Source organism: Solanum stenotomum, chromosome 4 (genome assembly GCF_019186545.1).
Source record: "Solanum stenotomum isolate F172 chromosome 4, ASM1918654v1, whole genome shotgun sequence".
NCBI lineage: Eukaryota > Viridiplantae > Streptophyta > Magnoliopsida > Solanales > Solanaceae > Solanum > Solanum stenotomum.
The window spans coordinates 51,556,726-51,580,633 of NC_064285.1; the positions used below are offsets into that span (position 1 = coordinate 51,556,726).

At 35.0% G+C, this 23,908-nt stretch overlaps 1 protein-coding gene across 3 annotated transcripts in view; it reads right to left on the bottom strand.

Annotated features, from left to right (window-relative positions):
- The window catches only part of LOC125863125 (DNA gyrase subunit B, chloroplastic/mitochondrial), a 50,059-nt gene that overhangs the window by 13,326 nt on the left and 12,825 nt on the right, over positions 1-23,908 (bottom strand). The window contains exons 6-21 of one of the 3 annotated variants that reach the window (XM_049543273.1): positions 20,769-20,870; positions 18,282-18,432; positions 18,086-18,162; positions 17,638-17,748; positions 16,496-16,566; positions 16,149-16,290; positions 14,817-14,915; positions 14,563-14,691; positions 14,320-14,434; positions 6,507-6,574; positions 6,088-6,201; positions 5,888-6,004; positions 5,691-5,744; positions 5,502-5,607; positions 4,528-4,658; positions 4,271-4,347 (exon numbers count right to left, since the gene is read on the bottom strand). In XM_049543273.1, the coding sequence (XP_049399230.1) occupies positions 4,279-4,347; positions 4,528-4,658; positions 5,502-5,607; positions 5,691-5,744; positions 5,888-6,004; positions 6,088-6,201; positions 6,507-6,574; positions 14,320-14,434; positions 14,563-14,691; positions 14,817-14,915; positions 16,149-16,290; positions 16,496-16,566; positions 17,638-17,748; positions 18,086-18,162; positions 18,282-18,432; positions 20,769-20,870 (1,656 nt within the window). In that variant the 3' untranslated portion in view covers positions 4,271-4,278. Of the gene's footprint in view, positions 1-3,917; positions 4,348-4,527; positions 4,659-5,501; positions 5,608-5,690; positions 5,745-5,887; positions 6,005-6,087; positions 6,202-6,506; positions 6,575-14,319; positions 14,435-14,562; positions 14,692-14,816; positions 14,916-16,148; positions 16,291-16,495; positions 16,567-17,637; positions 17,749-18,085; positions 18,163-18,281; positions 18,433-20,768; positions 20,871-23,908 lie in introns of those variants that run through there. The other 2 variants (XM_049543271.1, XM_049543272.1) reach the window with 2 other exon arrangements.

Consider the following 23,908-nt stretch of genomic DNA (forward strand, 5'->3'; position numbering starts at 1 on the left):
AAATAATAACTATACCTCGAATGATATATGAGATATTAACTGAAATATTGCATCATTATCGCACACCAGTGTTTTCAAAAATAGTTTTTGGGGCGAGTCTCGGGGGGTACAAAAAACGCCTTGGGGCGCAAATTGATGACGTAGATCCATAGGTCGTAAGTCCTAGAATTTAGGGCATAAGCTCCAAGCGTAAAAACGCAAACCCTGGTCGGAAAAACGTACACCTGTGTGTTTTTTTTTTGTTGAACATTTTTTTGCTTTAAATCATATTTTTTATTATTGGTGTAATGATATTTCTCAAATAGTAGTTGTAATACTTTTTTTCTTCATTATTGGTTATTAATATCTTTCTCAAATAAANCAAAAAATGCCTCGGGGCGCAAATTGAAGACGTAGATCCATAGGTCGTAAGTCCTAGAATTTAGGGCGTAAGCTTCAAGCGTAAAAACGTAAACCCTGGTCAGAAAAACGTACGCCTGTGCATTTTTTTTTTGTTGAACATTTTTTGCTTTAAATCATATTTTTTATTATTGGTGTAATGATATTTCTCAAATAGTAGTTGTAATACTTTTTTTCTTCATTATTGGTTATTAATATCTTTCTCAAATAAAAATCATAATATTTTTTTCTATATATTATAGGTTGTTTATTAAAATTTATTTGTAAAATAATTGGAAGTTTACTTTTGCTTATTTACTTAGTGATAAAATTATAAAATTGAATATACATGAGACTACGCCCCGTAGATCCATAAGACTTACGCCTCGTGTCTCGGAACTTACGTCTCACCCCGTACTATATAAAATGTCTCGCCTCACATCCCCGCCTTTAAAACACTGTCGCACACTTTTCTAATACATGTGGTTGGCAAAATTATAAAAAAAATTAGTTTGATACATAGTAATTTACTTTATTAAGAAGAGATAATCTTCTATAACCATTTAAAAATTAATCAGAAGGAAATTATCTTTCAGATACTTATCCACTATTTTCAAATCTCTTACCTATAAAAATTGCAAATAAATCTATAAAATCAATTAAACATGTTCAAATTGAATTTAAGTTTTATCTCATGCACAACTTTAATCCTCCCATAAATTTCATGTTTGGAGTTCAAAATATTAAATATAGATATTTGCAAACAAAAACTTAAAATAAAAAGAATATACTCTCAAACATAAAGTAATTATAATAATATGAAACTTTTCAAAGAAAAATAAATTTTTTTTCTTGAAAAAAACTTCGAACTTCTAATAAACGTGAAAGGAAAAACTGGAAAGGAAAATAAAATTTAAAAACTAATACAAAATTATGCAGTTTGAATAATTTAATTTAAAAATTACCTTAGCTACGTTATAAACCCAAATAAACTGAATTTGAATTTTCTTCTCTATCCACAAGAGAAACACACAATATTCATCTATATATAACTGGAGTTGTAATTTTTAAAGCTTTTATTTTATTTAGACCTGTGATCCGCCCAGCTCCACCTTGCATCAGCTTTTTAAAATTTTATTTCAAGTTGCTCCCACTCGCCCCACCCGCATAACCTTAAAATAATATATAATTTTAGCAGTTTGTGATGATTGCATTATGTTTTTTTTGGTTAAGATATCAAGAAAATGGTATTGTGGACTTTATTCAGCTTGAGCATTTATGCCACATGATAAATAGTGAAATTCCGAGTCAAATTTCATATGACCAAAACAGATCGCTTTGACCGACTTGTCCAAATTAATAATGATTATTTATTTATTTTAATAAGTTATTAAGCTTTGAGTGATGCATTATCAATTATTTATTTAAATAATACGTTGTGAGGTAAATAAGTACACATTTAATATTTTAAATTATGTAAAATACTAACGTGTCGTGATCAATTTGTACTCTTGTGACACTTTTATAACCGCTAATCATTGAAACTTGTGATATTGTTACTTCTTCTTTGTGTCTTTTGATGTGATATTTCTTTTATTTTAATTTATAGATATTAAAAAGTTATGTTAAAAGTGTTAATTTTCTAATTTTGAAAAATAACTGTTTAATTTTCTTTATTTATACTCTTAGTAAAAAAAAAGGTATAATCACACAACATGTTAAAATCATAAATTTTAAAATTCTTTTATTCGTGCAAATATTAAAGTATTCTGATTTTAGAAGTTCATTTGATGAAACAAACTCGATATCACAACTTAAATAATTGATTAGTGGACGAAAATTCAAGGAATGAGATGATCTGAAACTCAACTAACATCAATAAATGAGGGGGGAAAGTGTAATAAAAAGTGAATTTGAATGAAGAGAAAAATTGCGGAAGATGTGATGATGACGGAGAGGGGATCCTTGAAATGGATGGATTTAATATACACTAGTTGTAAAACTTAGAACGAGGTTGTTTAAGAAAAAAAAAAAACGGATAATGGTAAGTCGCTCAAAGTTCAATGACTTACTTAAAAAAATAAAATTAAAGTTGGATAAATGGACGTTTGGGCAGCCAATGTTAATTTGGACAAGTCGCTCAAAGCCTTGCAACTTGTTCGATTTACTCATTTTTTATTATATATTTTTTTAAAAAAAAGTGATTTAGCTCGAATTCATAAGTTTTCACTCCATAAGATGTGGTTCTATGCACTTTTCAAGGCTATTGAGACATACAACAACACACCAATGCACCATAACTAACTTTCTTTCAGCGAAATGATATATTTTGCGTATGTTCATATGATGTTGAACTTTGTTGCTTACTAGTATCCCATTTTTATGCCTATTGCAAGTTTATTTATACTATTATGCACTACTATTTTAAATAATAGTCACAAGTTACTATTATATGTAGATAATATTGAGATTGATCCAACAGTGAACCGTTGAATTGCACGTTCCAGTTTAACCAGATCTCTAGAAGCACCATTAGGCCAAGTTTTGTTTTACGTGGGCCAAAGACTATCCCCTTTGCTTTTCCGACTCTGCGAGTTGTGTTTCGTAGCAATTGTAGATAGACTCATAGGTTGCACTATCACTTATATTTGAGATACTGGGGTTTCACTTATGTATTACCTTTCTACATTTAATATTTAATGGCATGTTTTCCACAAACTATTATTCCCTCTGTCCCAATTTATATGATTCACTTTCCTTTTTAGTCAGTTCTAAAAAGAATTGACACATTTATACATTTAGTAAGAAATTTAACTTTAAAATACCCAATTTACCCTTAATAAAATGATTTACAGCTACACAAACATCTGTGACTTATTTTAGATAACAAGTTTTGAGTCAAACTAAGTCATATAAATTGGAATGGAGGAAGTAGCACTCAATCTAGCCAGTTGGCCAAGTTCTTTGGGTGCCAATCACAGTATAGTGCCAGATTTAGGTGGTGAACTTCATTAACACCACCATCATTTCTCCACTATAATCATCAGATATAACCTTGTAAAACCATTAACAAGGACAAATTTCACACTCAATGGCTCCATATTGCATTATTCTATGGATAAGCAAATGGTACCATGGAAAAAATTTGTCGATGTAGGCATTAGAACTACAACGAAACAGGGAGATGAAACGGGAGAGTAAGAGAGATAGCGCATTGGTGTTTAAATGGGGAAAGACAAGGTTGGTAGAGCGAAGCGACTCTTTAAAGAGTGCAAATAATAAACACAGAATTATGCTATCACAATATTAATACTCTATGAGAAAAGCTTAGTGCTTAAACAACCATGTCATACTGAGATTAAAAATGGCACTACCTTAGCCTTGACAAACATGGAATTAAAATAACAAGACTTACATTTTCCAGATTTTAATTTTATCAAGCATCCCTTTGCTCCTACAAGCGTTAATGTAAAACATCAATCTTTGATATTTTTGAGTCTTAGAGAGGAATGGCCCCACCTACCTTTCTCATCAGTAGAACCCTCTAATCATACAACTACTCATTAATCATTACTAACATCAATATTTATGCCATATTGCTAACTAAAAATGTTAAATTACATAGGACAAGAGTGCAAATTACAGGTAACAAAATCAAACTAAGGGAGGACAAATACCTATGATGTATAGCAAGGTACTTAATACTTATAATCCAAAATCCTTTTCTGCTTACATTGCATGTTCCACGGAGAACTGGAGAAGGAAGTGCCTCGAAAGCCCCACCATTTGGTTATCAAAATTATACTGCAGCCCCCCCGTCGTGCAATAAAAGGATACAAGACATTTGGTCCCTCCCAGATGTAATGATTTGTGTTCTTGCAGGGTTTACTACATACACATTCATATATCCAGTTGCTCAAGGTTGATCATGCTCGCTGAATGTTGTATAAGTTGCTTCCTAACATCCACCTGTAATTGGCATAATGGAGATGCGCAATAAAATCAAGTCATTAGCAAAAGAGAGGAAAGAGATGGACAGCCACCAGTCCACCATAGTTATAAAAAGAAATGCATCAAGTCTGTCTCAACAAGTAGATGTCCCTAATAAAGTCTAGGCGCTAACACTACATTCAGAATAGAAAGACATACCTTGGAACCCATTAGTGAAGAGAAGACGACATTTGCTTCAGCTGCATCCTCCACTACTAATTGCTTTAACAGCCTAGTCTCTGGGTTCATTGTTGTTTCCCATAACTGCACTGGCATCATCTCTCCCAATCCTGAAAAGTTTCCATATAAATCACATGATTTAAATAAGGAAGGTTTAAAGAACTCGCACGTCTATGTATAAGGGATGCATAAGCTCTGCATCTGACATTGCTGAAAATCCCCCACTAAAACCAGTCCCAATTTATGTGACATCTTTTGATTTGGCACAAATTTTATGATTGGAAGACTTCTAAAAACTGTGGTCTAAAATAAACCTTAGACATTTGTGTGGCTGTAAAATCACTTCATTAAGGATAAAAAGGAAATTTTAAAGTTAAGTTGTTTCTAATTATAGAAAGGTCATATTCTTATTGGGATATACTAAAAGGAAAGGGTGCCACATAAATTGGGACAGAGAGAGTACAATTTTCCTTCATTAATAGAAAAGCAAGCACCCAATAGACGATTTCAACAATTGGCAAAATGGTGCTGCACTCATAACTTATGAGAAGGATATAAGACCCCAAAATATCAGCATATACAGTTATTACCACCAATTAAATGTAGTCTATTTTAATTTTATTTTTTCAAATATATGGTTTAGTCGAACCATAAACCATGGAACATTGGCAGTTGATCTCTTTGAATTCTGAAATCATTTTGAGACTTATAATGCTCATCTAGCACTTCCCAGCTCATGTCCGTTTGTTAGAGACGTTCATGCAGCAAGGCTTTCTCTTTCCACAAAGCACCCTAAGGTACATCTAAATTAGCTTTGTCAATTGTCCCTCGTTTAGCTGGTATAAGTTTAGTACAGTTCCCTAACAAGAAATGTGTTCCAAACTGAATGTCCCATGTGAAATATGCAGTCTCCAAATCCAAAAAACGAAAACATATCATACTTCCTGTCTCACCTTTGAACCTCTGTATGTTATATGACGCATTTGAAGGAAAGGAACGCTGGACCTTTCTAAGTTCTACATCATCATAGCAGTAGTAAGCTTGTTTTCCCCTCTCAACCTGAATAATCCAAAATAGAACATTAAAACCTGGAGGATGGTAAATACGTAAGTTGTTAAAACAACACTTGAAAGAAAATAAACCTTATAGAGAGGTGGAACACCAACATAAATGCAACCTTCCTCAAAAAGAGCTCTCTGCAACAAGTTAAGAATGTCTTAGCCAGGTTCTCCAAACAGTCAACTAGACATCTTGGTTATTTCCTTACACAATTCAACTGTTAATTCCCAGTGGAAACGCGTGTTCCATTGGATCACGAAGAACAATGAAAGGGACGCACCTGATATCTAAAGAAAAATGTCAACAACAATGTTCGAATATGAGCACCATCAACATCGGCATCTGTTAAAATTATGATCTTATGATAACGGAGAGCTTCCTTTTTAAAATCCTCCCCCTGAGATGCAGATGATTAAATGAGAATGAATAAAATTTTGAGCAAAGAACACATTGCACAAGCCTCAAAGATGAACATAGTACCTTAACTCCTAGTCCTAAACCAAGAATAAGATTTTGAATCTCTTCATTTTTATACATAGCTGCTTCATCCTTTCTCTCAATATTCAAAATTTTGCCTCTTAAAGGAAGAATAGCCTGCAAAACATGAATAACTAACACATTTTACATTGGAGCCTGAATATGTAATAAACTTAGAAGTAGTAAGAAACTAGTAGTCTAATCGCCACTTCTGCAGCACAATATTTCTCTACACAAGTTTGATCTATCCTTAACAAACGTAAAATGCAGTGTTTGCTTTAGTTGAACAATTCTTTTTTTGGTCACAAGGAGAAGGTCGGGTGGAGAGTCAGCTTGCAGAACTTACATCTGCAGTTTCATAAGCTTCTGCAAAATCTGAAAAGGGGGTTAACTGTTTACAGCACACCAATGAGTTTGATTACCTGAAAGCGCCGATCACGACCTTGTTTTGCACTTCCACCAGCTGAATCACCCTCAACGATGAAAATTTCTGGAAGTTTTTGAAAGAGAATAGGATTATTTTTTTAAGAAAAAAGGCAGTAAGCTTACATGATATTACTACACTATATGCCTGCCTAAATTGAAAGAAACATTACATAAAAGATCCTAGCATCTGTGCGAATATTGGGTGTTACATTTTAAAAATTTACTCTCTCAATCCTATTTTACATGACAGTTTTCTATTTTTATAATACACGATGTTTGACACATTACAACAACACACCCAGTGTAATCCCACAAACAATGTTTGACACGTCAACATACAATAATACTTTCATTACCTTGAGAAGTTAAACCATGCAAATCGATTTTCAACCATGTCATGTCCTCTTTACCAAATACTCCGCCTGTCCCTTTTTATGGCACAATCACTACTTGGGAAATAAAACAATTTGTTCTCTGATTAATATGCCTATGTTATTTTATAAGGTAGTGTAAATTACTTTAACTATGTTTAATTAAAAATACTTTTTTGACAAGGTAAAGTAATTTTATAAATTAGAACAGCACAAGGATGTGATATTGGAACTGTACAATATAGCAAAAGAACAAATAATAAAAGTTTGCCCATCCAAACTTGTTGGGATGTCTGTAGAACTATTTCAGCCTCATTTTTGTGTTCCACACCATGAGCAAAACAAAAATTTATAATTAGATTTTATCTTGTTGATACATTATAGAGCTTGCAGAATCTTCAAAATGTCTTCTATATCTTTCAGCCTGACAGTCCACCAAATACATGCAGGTATAGTATTCCATCACAGTAGCTTCTCTTGGGCCATTTCTGTGCCAGCACCTCAGTAAATCATTTGTTGATCTTGGCATGACCCATTGAGACCCAATCATACTTGAGAAAAGCTGTCATAATTGCATTGGCAGTAAAAACAAGTGACATGTGCTAGCTGAATGTCTCCCACATAAAAGCATTTGCTACATACACCAAAACTTCTTTTGGGGAGGTTCTCATGAGTGAGACAGGCTTATTTACACACAAATCCAAGTAAAGCAAGCTACCTTGAATGGATCTCCAGATCTGTTTCCATGGCCAAGGATTTAGTAGGTTCTCTTCCAATAAACGTTCTGTAGCACGATCTCGCTATGAACAAATCTTTGTTACTAGTGATCCATGAAGCTGATGTCACTGTGAACAAAGTTCTTTAACTGACTAATTTGGCATTGGAAGCTGATCTGGAAGATTAAACTCCCCAAAAATAATCAAAATGCGTCATCAGGACAGCTCTTCTAAATGCCACTCTCTCAGGACAATCTAAAGAAGGGTTTTCAGATAGTGAATAGATCCTTCATGAGCCATCTCAAGGAGGAGACAGTGAACCACTTATTTTTACACAGCCCTGTGGCAGCAGATAAATGGTCCATCTATTTGCAGTTTCTGGCATCAGCTGGTCAACACCAGCTACCCTAAAAGAAGCAGTTGAAATTTGGAACTCATGGAAAGTGAATAAATCCATCAAGAAAATCTGGGAAGGTATCTTTTGGTGTATCTGGACGGAGAGAAACAACAGATGTTTTGATGGGACTTCAACTCCTAACTGCTCTTTTAAATCTAAAAGTCTGATGTTTTTTTTTTAGTTGGAGCAACCTTTTCCCCTATAAATGATGTAAGTTCCCTTTTAGACTTCATTAGCTCCCTCTCAGTGGCCTAATAGCCTTGAGTTTTTGCTATAGATTTTAGGGAAAAGGGCCTGATATACCCCTCAACTTTGTCATTTGGAGCTGATATGTCCCTCGTTATGAAAGTGGCTCATATATACCCTTACCGTTATACAAACGGCTCACATATACCCCTACCGTTACAAAATGAGATCACATATACCCTTCATTTAACGGAAGTGAAAAAATTAGTTTTAAATTTATATTTTTGACTTTTGATTTCTTAAAAAAAATTATTTTGGGGTATATATGATTTTTCTAGAAAATTTCAAGGAACATATTAATTTTTTTCGGACATGAATTATTTTTTGATTTTTTGATTATCATTATTTGAATTTCTTATTCTTATTTTATTTTTTCTTTCATTCCTTAGTGTAAAGAAAAAAAATTAAAACTATTTTTTTGTGGCTATATTATAATTTAAAACTATTTTTTCGAATATATTGTAATTTAATTTCTGTATTTGAAGAAAAAACTTGGGTCATCTATAATAAATTTTACAAGAATATTAGCAAAACTTAAATAAATTTGACCATCAAAATAATAAATCTAAATTAGTCATTGAAACAAAAAAAAAAGTTTTAAAAAAATAATATATGTTTGAGGAGGATTAAATATACTCATATGGGATTATATTTTTTTGAAATAATTAAAAAAATTAAACTAAAATTAATTTTTTCACTTCCGTTAGAGGAAAAGGGTATATGTGAGCCATTTGTATAACTATAAGGGTATATAAGAGCCAATTTTATAACGAGGGTATATCAGCTCTAAATGACAAAGTTGAGGGATATATCAAACCCTTTTCCCTAGATTTTAACTCCCAGATCTTACTTGTTGTTTGTATTAACTGGAGTTATCACCTATTTTACTTTGCATCTTCTTGATGCTTTTTAACACAATCACTTCATCAAAAAAAAAAAAAGATCCATGTTAATTGTCTTCTGTATTAGTTAGCTGCTGATACGTGTTTTTTTGATGAAGTAAGATGTTGTATTAAGAAGGCATCAAGTAGATAAAAATTACATACATAAAAACATGGTTAACTCCTGAGAACAATAACACCTATTTAATCAGGGAGTTAGCCACAAGCAAAAGAATGGTCGCTAAGCCATATTGAGGGAGCTAATGAAATCTAAGAGGGGTAATATATCATCTACAGGGATAAGTTGCTCCAATGGAAGAGATTAATAAGGCAAAAGGATTTCAAACTGCTAATTGGAGTTGAGATACCATTAAAACATCAGAGATTCCTTTCCTTCCAAATACACCAAAACATACATGATGGAATCATCTGCCAGGTTTTCTTGATGGGGCAATCAACTTCTCTAGGACTCCAACTCTTCCAACTACTTCTTTGACATTTTGTGGGAGAATCCAGTTGATACGTGTTTAACAAACTGAAAAATCAAAAACCTTGTTCATCTCCAAATCATTGAAATTTCTTCTGAAATTGATGCTCCAGACCCCATTTACTCTATTTGCAGCCTATGTAGATGCAGCGCTTGAAGCCAACGTGAATAAATTTGGAAAGATAACCTTCAAAGGTCCGTGTCCTAACTCCTATCCAACTTTTCTCCCATTAACCACCCTGATCCAGTAATAGCCTTAAAGAGAGGCTGCGGAGATCTAATGTCCTTTCATACTGACACGCCATAGGATGTTCCGACTTCTCTAGTACACTATTGCCCATCATTACCATAGTTGTTCCTGATAACATCAACTCAGAGCAGTTCCACCACAGTAAAATTCCATAACCACTTCATCAACAAGCTTTCATTTTGTTGTATGATATTTTTAATCCCCAACGCTCCATTTTTTGTCTTTAACTAAAGACTTCTAGTTCACCAAATTAAATGACTTCCTTTTCTTATTACCTTGTCATAAGAAGTTCCTCCTAAGATTATCAATTCTTTTCTCAATTTGGTAGGCATTGGAAACAGAAAATCACATACACGGGAAGTTAATCCAAGACGCTATTAATTAGAACTGATCTCCCACCCAGGGAAATATATTGTTTCTTTTACCTGGCTACCTTTTTTTCACATTTCTCCATCACTATTTCCCAGATGCTAGCAATTTTGTGCTTGACCCTCAATGGAAATCCAAGATAAGTAGTTGGTAAGGTACCATCTTGGCATCCTAAGATAGCAGTCAGAATGCAGCAATCAGTGACATTATTAACTGGATATAAGTGACTTTTTCTCCAATTAATGGGAAGCCTAGACATGTTCAAAAAGCACTAGAATCAACCCTCAGATTTTTAGGTTGATCAACCTCAGCATCACACATCACCAGAATATCATTTGCATACAACAGGTGAGACATCTCTAAAGTATTATGGATGTTGTTATGAGATTTGAAACCTTTTATCCAGCCAGTCCCATATGCTAAGTATTTAACCTTCTTTTTTTTTTTTTTGAGAAGGTAACATTTGTATTTCTATTTCCAAAAAATCAAAACCTGCCACAACATGTTACAGATTCCTAATTACAGATTAAAGAGAGTATAACAGAAGATCTTCAATCCTATGAAAAAAATTACAGGGATCCTAAGACATTCATAACTGATTCTAGATCTTCCATATACTCCTGTTTACACCAAAAATGAAACAACACAAGACAATTCATCTTCATCTTCTGAATAGTGTTGCTCTTGTTCTGATGACATCTAAGGTTCCTTTCTTTCCACGTTGACCACCAAATACAAGCTGGGATAATTTTCCATCTCTCCCTATGTCCTGAGGTGTTGGCATAACTACTCCATATCTTCAGGGTTTGGGTTACTCTCCTTGGCATCACCCACTTCAGTCCTTTTTTATTGATGAAGAGGTCCCACAGCTGGTTGGTTATCCTGCAGTGAAGAAACAGGTGAGTCACAGTCTCAGCCTTAGCCTTTTCCCCTCTTCATGAGATTTTCCTGAGTCAAAACAGCCTGTTTAGCAAGTAGCCAAGTAAAACAAGACACTTTGTAGGGAATTTTGGCTTTCCAAATCATTTTCTAGGGCCACCCATTAATCTGGTTATTGAAAGGGTTGAACTTTTTGTAAGCCCCCTTGACACTGAATCTTCCTTGCTTGTGATCCTTCCATTCCAGGCAGTCTTGGACAGTGTTTCCTCCTCTGAATTGTTCCAGAGTTCTGTAGAATTCTACTACTCTCTGGATCTCCCAATCATTGAAAGGTCTTCTAAAGCTCAGATTCCATCCTTGGTTTGACCAAACCTCTGCCACACTAGCCCTCTGTTGTTGGTTGAGGATGAACACATCCGGGAAGAGTGTTTTTAAGGGACCTTGTTCCAGCCAGCTATCTTCCCAAAATGAGACCTTCACACCATTTCCAATTTTGATTTTGCAATTCCCTCTAACTTTTGGCCATAGGTTCCTTATGGTTCTCCAAAGGCTAGTTCCATAAGTGTTGGTCACCATGCTAGTTGACCAATGATCTTCCATTTCATATTTTGCCTGAATCACCTCCTTCCACAAAGCTTGTTCATTGGAGGCTAGTCTCCAGAGCCATTTCATTAGTAGACATTGGTTCTGAGTCTTCAAGTTTCTCACCCCTAGACCTCCAACTTGTTTATTCCCAATCAAGGCTGCCCATTTAACCAAGTGAAATTTTTTTGTCTGGCTATTGCCTTCCCATAGAAAGTTCCTTCTTAGAGCATCCAATCTATCAATTACTCCATCAGGGATAGGGAAAAGGGACATCATATAACTAGGCATAGAATCCAAGACACTATTAATGAGTGTTAGTCTTCCTCCTAGGGAAAGATATTGGCTCTTCCAATTCACTAATCTTCTTTCACACTTTTCAATCACCCCATTCCAAATACCTAAAGACCTGCTGTTAGCTCCCAGAGGCATCCCCAGATAAGTCGTAGGGAGGTCACCAATTCTTCCACCAAGGGTCCTAGCCAGAGAGGATAGGTCAGGAACTACATTAACTGGATATAAGAAGCTCTTATTCCAATTTATATGAAGTCCTGATACAGCTTCAAAGAGAATAAAAATCACCCTTAGCATCCTGAGTTGTTCTTTATTAACATCACAAAATATGAGAGTATCATCTGCATATTGTAAATGGGTGATCTCCAGTTCGCATCCCACTCTGTTTGATATTTTGAATCCCTTTAACCAAAGGTTCTCTCGAGCAGTTTTCAGCATATCACTTAGCCCTTCCATTGCAATGATGAATAGAAACGGTGATAGAGGGTCACCTTGCCTTAGGCCTCTTTGAGCAGAGAAGAAGCCTGTAGGTGAGCCATTGATAAGAACTGAGTATTTGACAGTTTGAATGCAAAATTTCATCCATCTTTCCTCTTTATAAACAGGAAAGGAGAAATAGGGGGTCCTTGTCGTAGACTCCTTTGAGCACAAAGAAGCTCTCTAGTGTTTCATTGACTAGGAAAGAATGCTTATGCAAAAAATTATCCAATTGAATCCATTTCCTACCAAATCCAATATTTCTTAGCATGTTGATTAAGAATCACCAATTAACATGATAGTAAGCTTTCTTGATGTTGAGTCACATAATTCTCTTGGAGCATTACTTTTCTATCTAGAATCTAAGCATTCATTGGCAATGAGAGTCGCATCAATGATTTCCCTACCTCTACTAAAAGTCATTTGTGCATTGTCCGCCAACTTGTGAATCACCCTTTTAGGTTTCTATATGAGTAACTTTGAAATGATCTTATCAAAGCTACCAATTAGACTTATAGGTCTAGAATCTGTTAATTCAACTGCAGCACTCTTCTTTGGAATTAATGTTAGTTATGTAAGTGGGCATTAAAACACTTTTCAACTTTCTCTGGGGAATGAACAGAGGACTCCTGTGATATCTGCTTTGACTGTTGCCAGCATATCTGGTAGAAACCCATAGAAAAATCATCTCATCCTGGAGCTTTATCACTTGCACATTGTTTGATGATACCAAGAACCTTTTCTAGTTTATCTAGTTTAGTTTTGTTGAGTATACTCAACTGTATGTAGCTCCATGATGTAAATTTGGAATCCCAGCCTTTAGTGCTGAAGATTTATACACAAAATTGTTACCTTTGTCAAAAAAAAAAACTTTTTCTTCAGATGTCCTTTTGAAGCCATAATTCCTCCTGTATTGATTTTTGAGTAATCCCCCCTGTTGAGTGTAGGTCTTCATTTTCAAATACAACCTCTTAGAAAATTCCAATATTTCAATCTTGATCTCTCCTGGTTCCTGTTTCATGACTCCATTGACTTCCAATTTCCCAATATGATTGTGTCTTTTGCAAGCGTTGGCCATCTTATGGAAGAATTTAATATTTTGGTCACCTTATCTAAATCATAAACTTTTTTATCTCTGTCTTTAAGAGATCTATAATCTATTCATATTTGGGTAACTGTGCCGGTACCTTATTCTTTGTAAATTAGCCCCGACTAAAAAGTCTTCGTAAATTGTGTTGTTTCCCAGTGCCATGTTCAGTTATGCTAACTGTGCTATTACCTCATTATCTCTGTGTTCCAGTTTGCCAAAGTTGCATTTGTTCCACTCCCTCAGCTTATTTTGCAATAACTGTAATTTTTTTATAGAGCATAATCTCATCAACCACCCCAAAAAAGGAAAGGCTTCAAAAAGTTTCTATCTACATACTTCTCTTTAAAAAATCCTCACAAAATAGGCACCTATAAAGACTTCCAATAAACACCATTCGCATGAAAAATGTTTCAGTCTCTCTATGGTTGTTTAACTCTGAAGACGAGTATTCAAAAGTATCAAAACTCAACTATCGCGAGCATTACACGTCTCCATAGTAGTGACAAAAACACCACCAACATAGAACAAACTCTATTGCATTAATATGGAAATAAAATCTTCCCATTATTAGCAATGGATGCCCATACATACTTCTATTATATTGTTTGCACTCAAACTACATAAGCTACACTCAGAAGCATGCCCGACATTCAGCCTTTTTTTTATAGAGAAAGGTCCTATATATTTCATGCCATTAAAATTAATTTTTTAACCCAAATACCAAAAAAAATGCTACATTGGTTGTGAAATCCATATTAAGGTAAAATTACCAGCTTCTTCAGGATTTGTGGCTGAACAATCAGCAAGCTTCCCTGGAAGAGAGGATGATCTTAAGACACTTTTCTGTCTCACCAACTCCCGAGCCCTCTTTGCTGCAAGAGCTGCCTACATAAGGCGCAATAGATACAACTGGTAAACCATTTTTTTACAACACCACTCGAAGTTCTTGAGCGGCCAATTTAGTCAGCTTAATCATACAAAGATCAATCTTGTGCATCTAACAACTTAGGTACCTTTAGAGCATTTAGTGACTTGGAAAGAATCGAATCTAGCACATCTGGATGCAATTCCAGATACTCAGTCAGATACTCTTGAACTGACTGATCGACCACCTTTCTAACCTCAGGATTTCCCAGCCTAGTCTTCAATGGATATACATAGCATACATAGACAATGTCAGCAAGAAGGCATTTGAAATTTTAAGGCTTTATAGAACTTTTATACCATAAAACTAACAAATATTTCAATCATGAAAGGAGAGACATACCTTAGTTTGTCCTTCAAATTCTGGATTCGGAACTTTAACAGAGATAACACAAGTTAATCCCTCTCTCACATGCTCACCGCTTAAGTTTATATCCTTCTCCTGAATAATATTAATGAACAAAACTTGAGAGTAACCCAAATATCCCTACTTATAGGTACATTAACCAGAGACGAATCAAGCTAACACAGAAGATTTAGGGTATTTACTAGTTTGATTGCACTCAATCAATGTGTCAGAGGGAAAATGAACGGCAAATTTGAAAAGCAAATTGGAGATTTCAACTGAGTTTTAATTTGTCTTTTCCTCTTTGATTAAATGGATTTCTTTTTTCTTTGTGGAAGGCATCAATTAAATAGGATTTATTTTAAAGACAAAAACACCTTCTCTTACCAATCCTTATGGTCATTGATATTAATAATTTGAATGAAAAACTAACAGCCGTACAAAGACCCCATGACTAAGATTTCGTGATAGTCCAGAAAGCACTGCTACTGTAGTTCTATAAGATGTGCGCATATAAGCAGTTCAAAGCTGATGAATTTTGTAAGAAGGCAAAGCCAGCACTACCAAAGTTCATTGACTTTGCACACTTGTGTTCACTTAATAATGTACTCCATCATAATTCCAAACATTCTACTTTGCTTGTTCCATTTATTTCACCACTTTTCCTAAATCAAAAGTCTCCTGTCTGAAAAAAACCAAACTAATACCACTAAATGTAATAGTGGTGTTGGTGTGGCAAGAACTAGACCACTATTTACACATCTCAACTTCTATCTTAAATAGATTCCAATTAACTCTAATGCATAGACTATTTGAAAAAATAAACTTTCCTGCCTTAATATGTAGTCACAATAAAGGATATCTAGATTACGAAGGAAGGAGTAAATTTTTTAGTTATTGCAATGGAAATTCTTTATTATACAAATTTAACTGATTTCATATATATAACTACAAACTCTTTAGGTTGTAAGATGGTAATCTAGATAGATTCATGCAACTTTAGGATAATCCTCTAGCTCTTGCAAACATCAAACAATGAGAACATAAGGTGGTTGCTGGTGATGAAGTCAGTATTTTGAAGGCACTAAAGCTCCAAGGTGTGGACTGATTTTTTTCGAATAAAACAAGCAAAGGAATTACAAAGGGTAGCATGCACATCCGAGCAAAATGATCAAAAGGACAGAAGTGCAAGAGAAAACCCAGAAGACATCCAATATATTCAATGTTGTATGTGCAAGACTGGAATGGCTGGAGAGATACAAAAACAACCAAAGAGGTTTGTTGGAGCAAACAGAAAGAAAAGAACCAAAGAGCCTATTTTCAACAAACCTTGATTGTCTTTGACTTCTTCCCCAAACTGTTGAGTGTTCTTGTTAGGGCAGCTTTCACACCATCTATGTGAGTGCCACCATCAATCGTCCGTATGCTGTTTGCATAACCTAGCATCGTGTCTGAATAAGCATCTGAGCACCTGCAATAGAGAAAAGAAAAAACGTAAGCCTAACAACTCTTGACAAAGTCATATTGCACACGAGTTGATGGTAGACAAATAAACCACTCAATGACAATATGGTGCAGCATATAATTGTGTGCTACTACAATTCCAACCATCCTTGATGGTGAAAAGAGTAAGGAGAGGAAGATGGGAAGAAGGATAAAAAGATAAGATATCTTACCATTGAAGAGCCATATCAATCGTGATTCCATCAGCTTCTTTTCTGAATCCCAGCACATCATGAAGTGGTTTCTAGAGCAAGAAGAAGTCAGGCACTACTTACAAGACTTCATATGACAAAAGCATCACCAGAAAAAACAGTTCATATTTTTTTAATAAAACGTGGTGTCCAGGCGCTTGCGTACACCTCAACTAATTCCACCAGGTACGTGATACCTCCCACCAGCACAAGTACCAGGTAACTCTATCCAATAAGGCTTGTATAGAGGGGAGAAATCATCTAGTGTTTTGTCTTCTCTTGGATTTGAACCTTTCTCAATCTACTTCACAGATCACTAGGTCACACTCTTGGGTGTGGAAAAGACTGTCTTTTTTTCTTTTGATATCCCCAAATTTTCCAAGAGCTGGTAGTGCACAGTTTGAAACTCTGTAGATAACTGCCTGCCCCTTTACCCCTTTCCACTTAAATACTAAGCATATTGTGCTCTTACACTAGACCAAAGCCCGGGGACAGACAGTCACTCTTAAATATACATCCCTGACATTATCTGACAGATTTCAGACTTGATTCCGATATACAATTCCTTTTGTACAAGACCAGTAGATCGTGATACCACGAAAGAGATACTCCGTTTCAGAAAATGCTTGTCCTCCTTTCTATTTGGAGTGACCAAATTGCTTCTCAAATGAAACTATTGAAAAATATTATAAACCACATTATAGAAATCAGTTCTACTTTTCTTCTATTTTGATAAGAGAAGCAAGTTATTCTATTATTCTGTAATACAAAAGTCAGACTATGTTTTTAGAAAGAACAAAAACGCCCAAATATGTTTAGCAACAAATATTAGAAAACTCAAATTTCAAGTCCTCTTAATAATAGTGCCAAATCAAAATGGGGAGAACAATGTCGAAACAAGGGAGCATAAAATATAATTTGTTGGCTCCATTCAACATTTTAGAAGTGATGGCACTGATGAACCTAGCAACAAGGACACTTTGTTACATGACATGTAAGTATGAGAGATCAGTAAATACATAGGTCAAGATTTAAACATGAATCTTTATCGACAGTTCTAAATTTTTCAATAACAAGCATTTTATTCAATAAATTCGAAAGAGGAAGGGAAAAGACAAGCACACTTTGTCTGCATTCAGCCATTTCACGTATTCAACCAATCCTCCAGCATAAAAGTACTCAGCATGTTGGATCTTCTCCGGATCTATGTCGTCCTTCTTGAGAACAATTGTGAGCTGAAATAAAAGATATGCTCAATTGTTTGAACTAAATGAATCTAGCATGTGAAGGTAGCTGTCAAGAATAAGAAGATTTGATTTCTTCGAAGAAATTTATGAATGTCTATGCACCAAAATGGTGCAGGCATAAGTGAGGAATGTCAGTTGCATTGAAATGAACTTCAGCATGCAGTCACCAAACGGCATAAGAATTTTCACTTAAACCATAGGTTGAAGAAGGAAGACATTGAAACACCAATAAAGTTGCTTTCACAAACAAAACCTCTTAATGGCGTCATTTGACAGCATCATTCAAAAAATGTAGCATGATTCTAACTAATACTACCAACAATACCTCGGGATTGAGGAAAGCAAGCTCCCTAATTCTCCCAGCTATGGTGTTATAGTCAAATTGTATTTCAGTTGTGAATACTGCAAAGGAAGATGCCATCAGAATTTTAAATGTTCATTAAATGAAAATTGGAAACATGAAAAGAAAGAAACCAGTGGCAAAATATTGGAGATTAAAAACAATATACATATATAACTACCTTCTTTATCAGGCCAAAACTGAATGGAAGTCCCTTGCCGATCTCTCATTTCCATTGGGAGCTCCTGACATATCAAAGTTGTTACTGGCTTCCCCCGTGAATATTTCTGTTTGTATTCTTTACCATCACGCCATATGGTAACTTCTAGGGCCTGTCAGAAAATATGATATAGATCACTAGGTCAGGAAAGCTGAAAGACTATTAACACAATGAGTTAGTAAAAGAGGGCCATTTTTTGGTGTTTTGCTCACTGTAGAGAAATTCCAGTACTAACTTTGTGCTGTTTATAAATACAAATAATACCTTAAAAAAAAAGGACCATGCATGTAAGCATTTAAAATGTACAATTTTAGCCACGCTCAATTAAGCACAATCCATGTCAGTCTTTGTGACCATTTTCTTCCATTCATCAGGATTACTGTAGTACAAAGTGCTTCTCTCTCTCTCTCTCTCCCACACCAATCTTGACCTCCCCAACCCAAAAAGAAAAGAGAAGAAAAAAGATAGATGAGACATTACTTCTCTGATACTATTAGCATCCAATTTAAAGGAGGAAACCCTCAGCGGTCACATTTTCTACAAGGAGTATATCTGATGAAAAAGAGAGATATCTGAACTAGAGAGCAAAGGCAATTATCGGTTCACTTTATTTCCCTTTATCTACTTTTCTTTTTCTTTCTTTTTTTGAGAAGGTAACAATTTGTATTATAAACTAGTACTTAGGTAGTACTGGAAATCCCTTTACAAAAAAGTATGAAATCTAAGAACAGAAACGGCAAGCCTAGCATGATTCTAATACTTCTAGGATTGCTTCTGCATCAATAGGGGAACTCTTTGTACACCAAAAACATAATAACATAACACAATCTGTTTTGATAATTTGTAGGGATCTGCTTCTATCCTCAAAGCTTCTAGCATTCCTTTCTCTCCAAATGGTCCACCAGATGCATGCTGGAATGGTCCTCCAATAACTTCTGTTATTTGCCCCAATTCCTGCTTCCTCCCAACTTGAGAGAGTGTCAACAATCTTGCTAGGCATTGTCCACTGAATGCCTCTGAGATTGATGAAAATCTTCCACAGTTGATCAGTGATTTTGCAGTGTATGAACAAATGTCTAACTGTCTCAGCTGCTTCCACACATAAACAACAGTGTGTCACCAGAATGTTGTCTCTTTTCCTTAGATTCTCATGCATTAGTACTGCCTCCTTTGCTAGCAGCCAAGTGAAACATGCCTCCTTAAGTGGAACTTTGGCTTCCAGATTTTTCTCCAAGGCCAATTGAGAGTTAGTGGCGCCCTGTTTATGACCTTGTAACCTGAGCTGACTTTGTATCTTCCTTTGTTGTGCTCTGTCCACCATAGGCAATCCTCCCCTTCCTTCAAACCTTGAAATGATTCCAACCTTTTAAAGAACTCAACTAATCTACAGACTTCCCAGTCATTTAAACTCCTTCTGAGAGATAGATCCCATCCTTGGGGAGACCACATTTCAGCCACTGTTCTATCTTTATGTAGTGCTAAGTCAAAGATATCTGGGAAGATCTCTGACAAACTACTATTACCAAGCCACTATCTTTCCAGAATCCTGTCCTGATACCATTGTGTACTGTTATAGTAGTATGATTCCTTAGGGAAGGCCACCAGTTCCTAATTGATCTCCAAACAGTAACACCATAGGGATTGGTTGCTTCCTTGGTGACCCATGAATCCATCTCTCCATACTTCAGCTTAATCACCTTGCTCCACATTGAGTGTGGTTCATGAGCATATCTCCACAACCATTTCAGTTTTAGAGCCTTGCTTTGGTTCTTCAAGTTTTTGATGCCTAATCCTCCTTGTTTTTTCCTGTGATCAGAACTTTCCATTCTACCCAATGGTATCCTTTTATCTACTTTTCTTTTCAGACATCCATTGGATACTGCACTATTTGGAGATCAAAAGGTCACTTAATAAAGAGTTGAACCATTCAACAATTGATTTGTGTCCACACATGCAAGACGTGAGCGATGGATTGTGCATAATCATTTTCAGAATAGTCTTTCTCTGATTATAGCCTAAATAGATATCTGCTTTCCTTGAAATGAGATAAATGGCACCTCAGGGTAAGGATGGGGCACAATAACATTTTGAAATGAAAATCCAGAACTAGTCTAGGTTATAAGTCAACATTTTGGAAAACCCTGAACTGTATATTTAGTCACGAAAAAAAGAATCTGAGAATGTTTAAACAACTTAGTAAACATGCTGGAAGTTAAAAACACTTGAGGTCATTCTACCACGAAACAATACTTATCAGGTAAAGCAATGGCAGCGACAAACATAATTAATGTACTGCTAGACATTCAAAAAGAGAACATAAAGCAAAGCTGAATAACTTGCTACAACTGGTGAAAAAAGAAAAGGGGCAACAGCACAAAGATTTCAAAATAACAAATCATGTATTCTTTATCAAATGCTAGCAGATATCTACAAGTATGAGATTGATACCTCTGACAATGCATTAACAACTGACAGGCCCACACCATGTAATCCACCAGACACACTATAGCCACTACTTGAGCCTCCAAATTTACCACCTGCATGCAAAACCTGCACATTTTTCTACCACATCACCAAGATATACTCTTGCAGTCTTGCTTCATTTCCTATCTTAAAACCATTGCTTCCATATAGACTGAAATTCATAAAACATTGATTTCCATAATTTCAATACAATGTGCAACAGTGCAACCAACATCAATAATTAGCATAAGACTCAATCCAGAAGAATATGATAAATTTTAATAGCCGGGAGCTACAATCTCATTGGTCTGTATAGTATATACCTAGTTGCTCAGAAATAACACACTTTTGAAGATATGCAACAGTTGAAACACATTGGATAACGTGACTGCATATCCGGTCATCTACTTTATCTATTACTATTATTAAAGCATGAACATCCATGCTAACATATTTGAAGGAAAAAATGACCATATAAAGTTGAAGGAGTTTGACTTTTAGAACCTTCTAGAAACAGAATTTCCCACTCAACATTAGTCTACAAAAATGTAAGAACATTACAGAAATAATGTATTTTATGTCTCTCCCTTTACTTATCATTATTGTACCCGAAATACAGTTATCTGATCTGAATGTGAGAGTGATGAAGAAACTTATTTAAATTGTATTAGTAGTTGTGCAATTAGAGTTATTTTGGTGGATGCATATCAAGCGTATACATTTCCGAGTTAGCTTCTCATTTGCTAAAGCTTTGTTGTTTGTACTCCTAGATGATTGTGATTTTTAGCTTATAAATACATGTCTTCACAATTTAAAAAAGAAAATGATTTTGAAAAGACATCTTTTGTTATGGTGATTTAGAGATTAGATATATACATGGAGCCGGTGAATGGTCATAGAGTTTTTCAATATATGTATCCAAGGTAAATTTTAAAGATGAAACTGCCCTATTGTCTAACATTGCTACCTGGATTGGCATCCCATTGTAGCAGTTTTCTTGGGTATAAGACTATTTATTTGTGTCTTTCTTTTAGATGCACTAACTTGTGGTGAGCTTAAATTTGGCAGCTTGAAATGTGTGAACTTTGCAGTATGGTAACAGAGATTGAACTCGTGAAGTTGTTTATGTTCTGAAATCTGTAATTATCCCTTTTTGGAGGTAGCCAGCATACCCTTAATGCTGAAGAATTCAACCTTACCAGTTTCAAAAAAAAAAAGAAATTGTTTATGTTCTTCTCCTAATCATTCGTCTTTGGAATTTTCATGATCCCAATTTTGAGTTTGCTTTTACGTTTTTTTTCATAATTGAGTAAGCCTCATTTGTTTGCACTTAATGGAGGTCTGAATCGACGTTAGATCATTAAGTGGATTTGTTTTCATTAAGATTTAAGCATTTAATTGGTCTAAACTTTGAATAGGTCTTCTTCTTTCTTTTTTTGAGTCAAATTTGGTCTGAATAGTAGTTAATCATTAAGATTTGGAACAAAGTCTTAATATCATTAAGAGGTATTCTTGTGTGGATAATATTCACCATCACTCTATCCACAATCACCACTAACCACCTTTGTCATCACAACCACCACCATTGCTTACACTATTGGTAACTGCTACCACACTTAACTCCTCCAAATATTAAGCTAAGATACAAACCATTCTTCAAATGGAATTCAATTTTTTTTTTGAGAAAGGTAACTTCAATTGGAATTTTTTTATTTTTTTTTTAAAATGGTAATGGTGTATTCTTCAGCATTAAGGAGATGTTGGTGACCTGCAAACAGAGGGGAACAAAAGAAGAGAAAAAAAAAATACTTACAAGGGTCCTAATAATTCTACAATTTGTTCTGTAACCTCTAAACCTTTCTCTCTACACCAAAAATAAAAGGATGTAATACAATCCCATCTAACCTTCTGAATGGAATTGGACCTATCTTCAAAATTTCTACTATTTCTTTCTTTCCATACTGTCCACCAAATGCAATGTGGAATTATCCTCCACCATGCCTTTTGACTCTTGCTCCCTCCTCTTCTTATCCAACAACTCAACAAATCTGCAGTTCAATTTGAATTCAATTTGAACCCAATGAATTTGATAGTTCCTAGGTGTAAAGGTCCAATGTTGTGGGAAGTGTATTGGATGTGAACTAAGGTCATAACGAACCTCTAGCACAATGTTGAATTGAAAGTTTCTCTGTCAATTATGTTTTTATATAAGATCATAGGCCTAACCCATCGGTGGCCCCTTAAAGTTGGAACGGAGTTTCACTTAGGCACCTCAAGTTTAGACACCTCATATAGGGTCTTGCTGTGTCATTTTAAATAAAATCAATCTGTGTGCTCGGAAAATCCTAATTGGAAAGTTGGAAGACTTTCCAACCGAGACTGATAATCCCGGATGATGCCAAAAAAAAAAAACGATTTCACTTTCAAATAAAATAGTACGAGTTGTAAAAGCGTAAGAGCTATATAGAACCACCTTTGGCCGACCTCACATCTTCCCATCCTCTACTTAGTTGTCTCAATTACATCGATCCTGAACTACGTCCAGCCAAGTATTCTTGCCCTTACCCTTTCAATTTTTTCAAGTTGATTCAAATTATTCTAACGTTTTATTACTTATTTATTTTTGTTTGGCGTACAAAAAAACTTTTTGAATTCCCGGTAGAAAGAGATTTCGCTAATGAAAAAGCCTTTAATGCTACCCAATACCCCTTCCTTTTCCAAATATTTTTACGAATACGCTTTTTTGATGTCGAAGTGTGTTTTTTTGGAACTGCCATTTAGAAATTAAAAAATTATTGATTGTTATAGCTGGATGTGAAAGACATCTATTGTTCAAAACGAATTCTTTTTACTACTATTTATTTTCGAGCTAATAGTGTCCTCCTCAAATAAAACATTATCGAGATAGGCAAAAGCTATGTGAAAGTTGCAGAACACTCTTTTGCCAATCAACAAAAATATATGAGGTGTGTTACACTCGCGAATGACGTGTAAAGTGGTGAATTAAATGACGACATTTGTCAATTTTTTGTCAAAAACAATTTTGTAGATAATGAATTTTGAGTAAAAATATAAAGTAACCAATGACTCAATGACACGTGGATTTTTGCCCAAATAATTTTTTT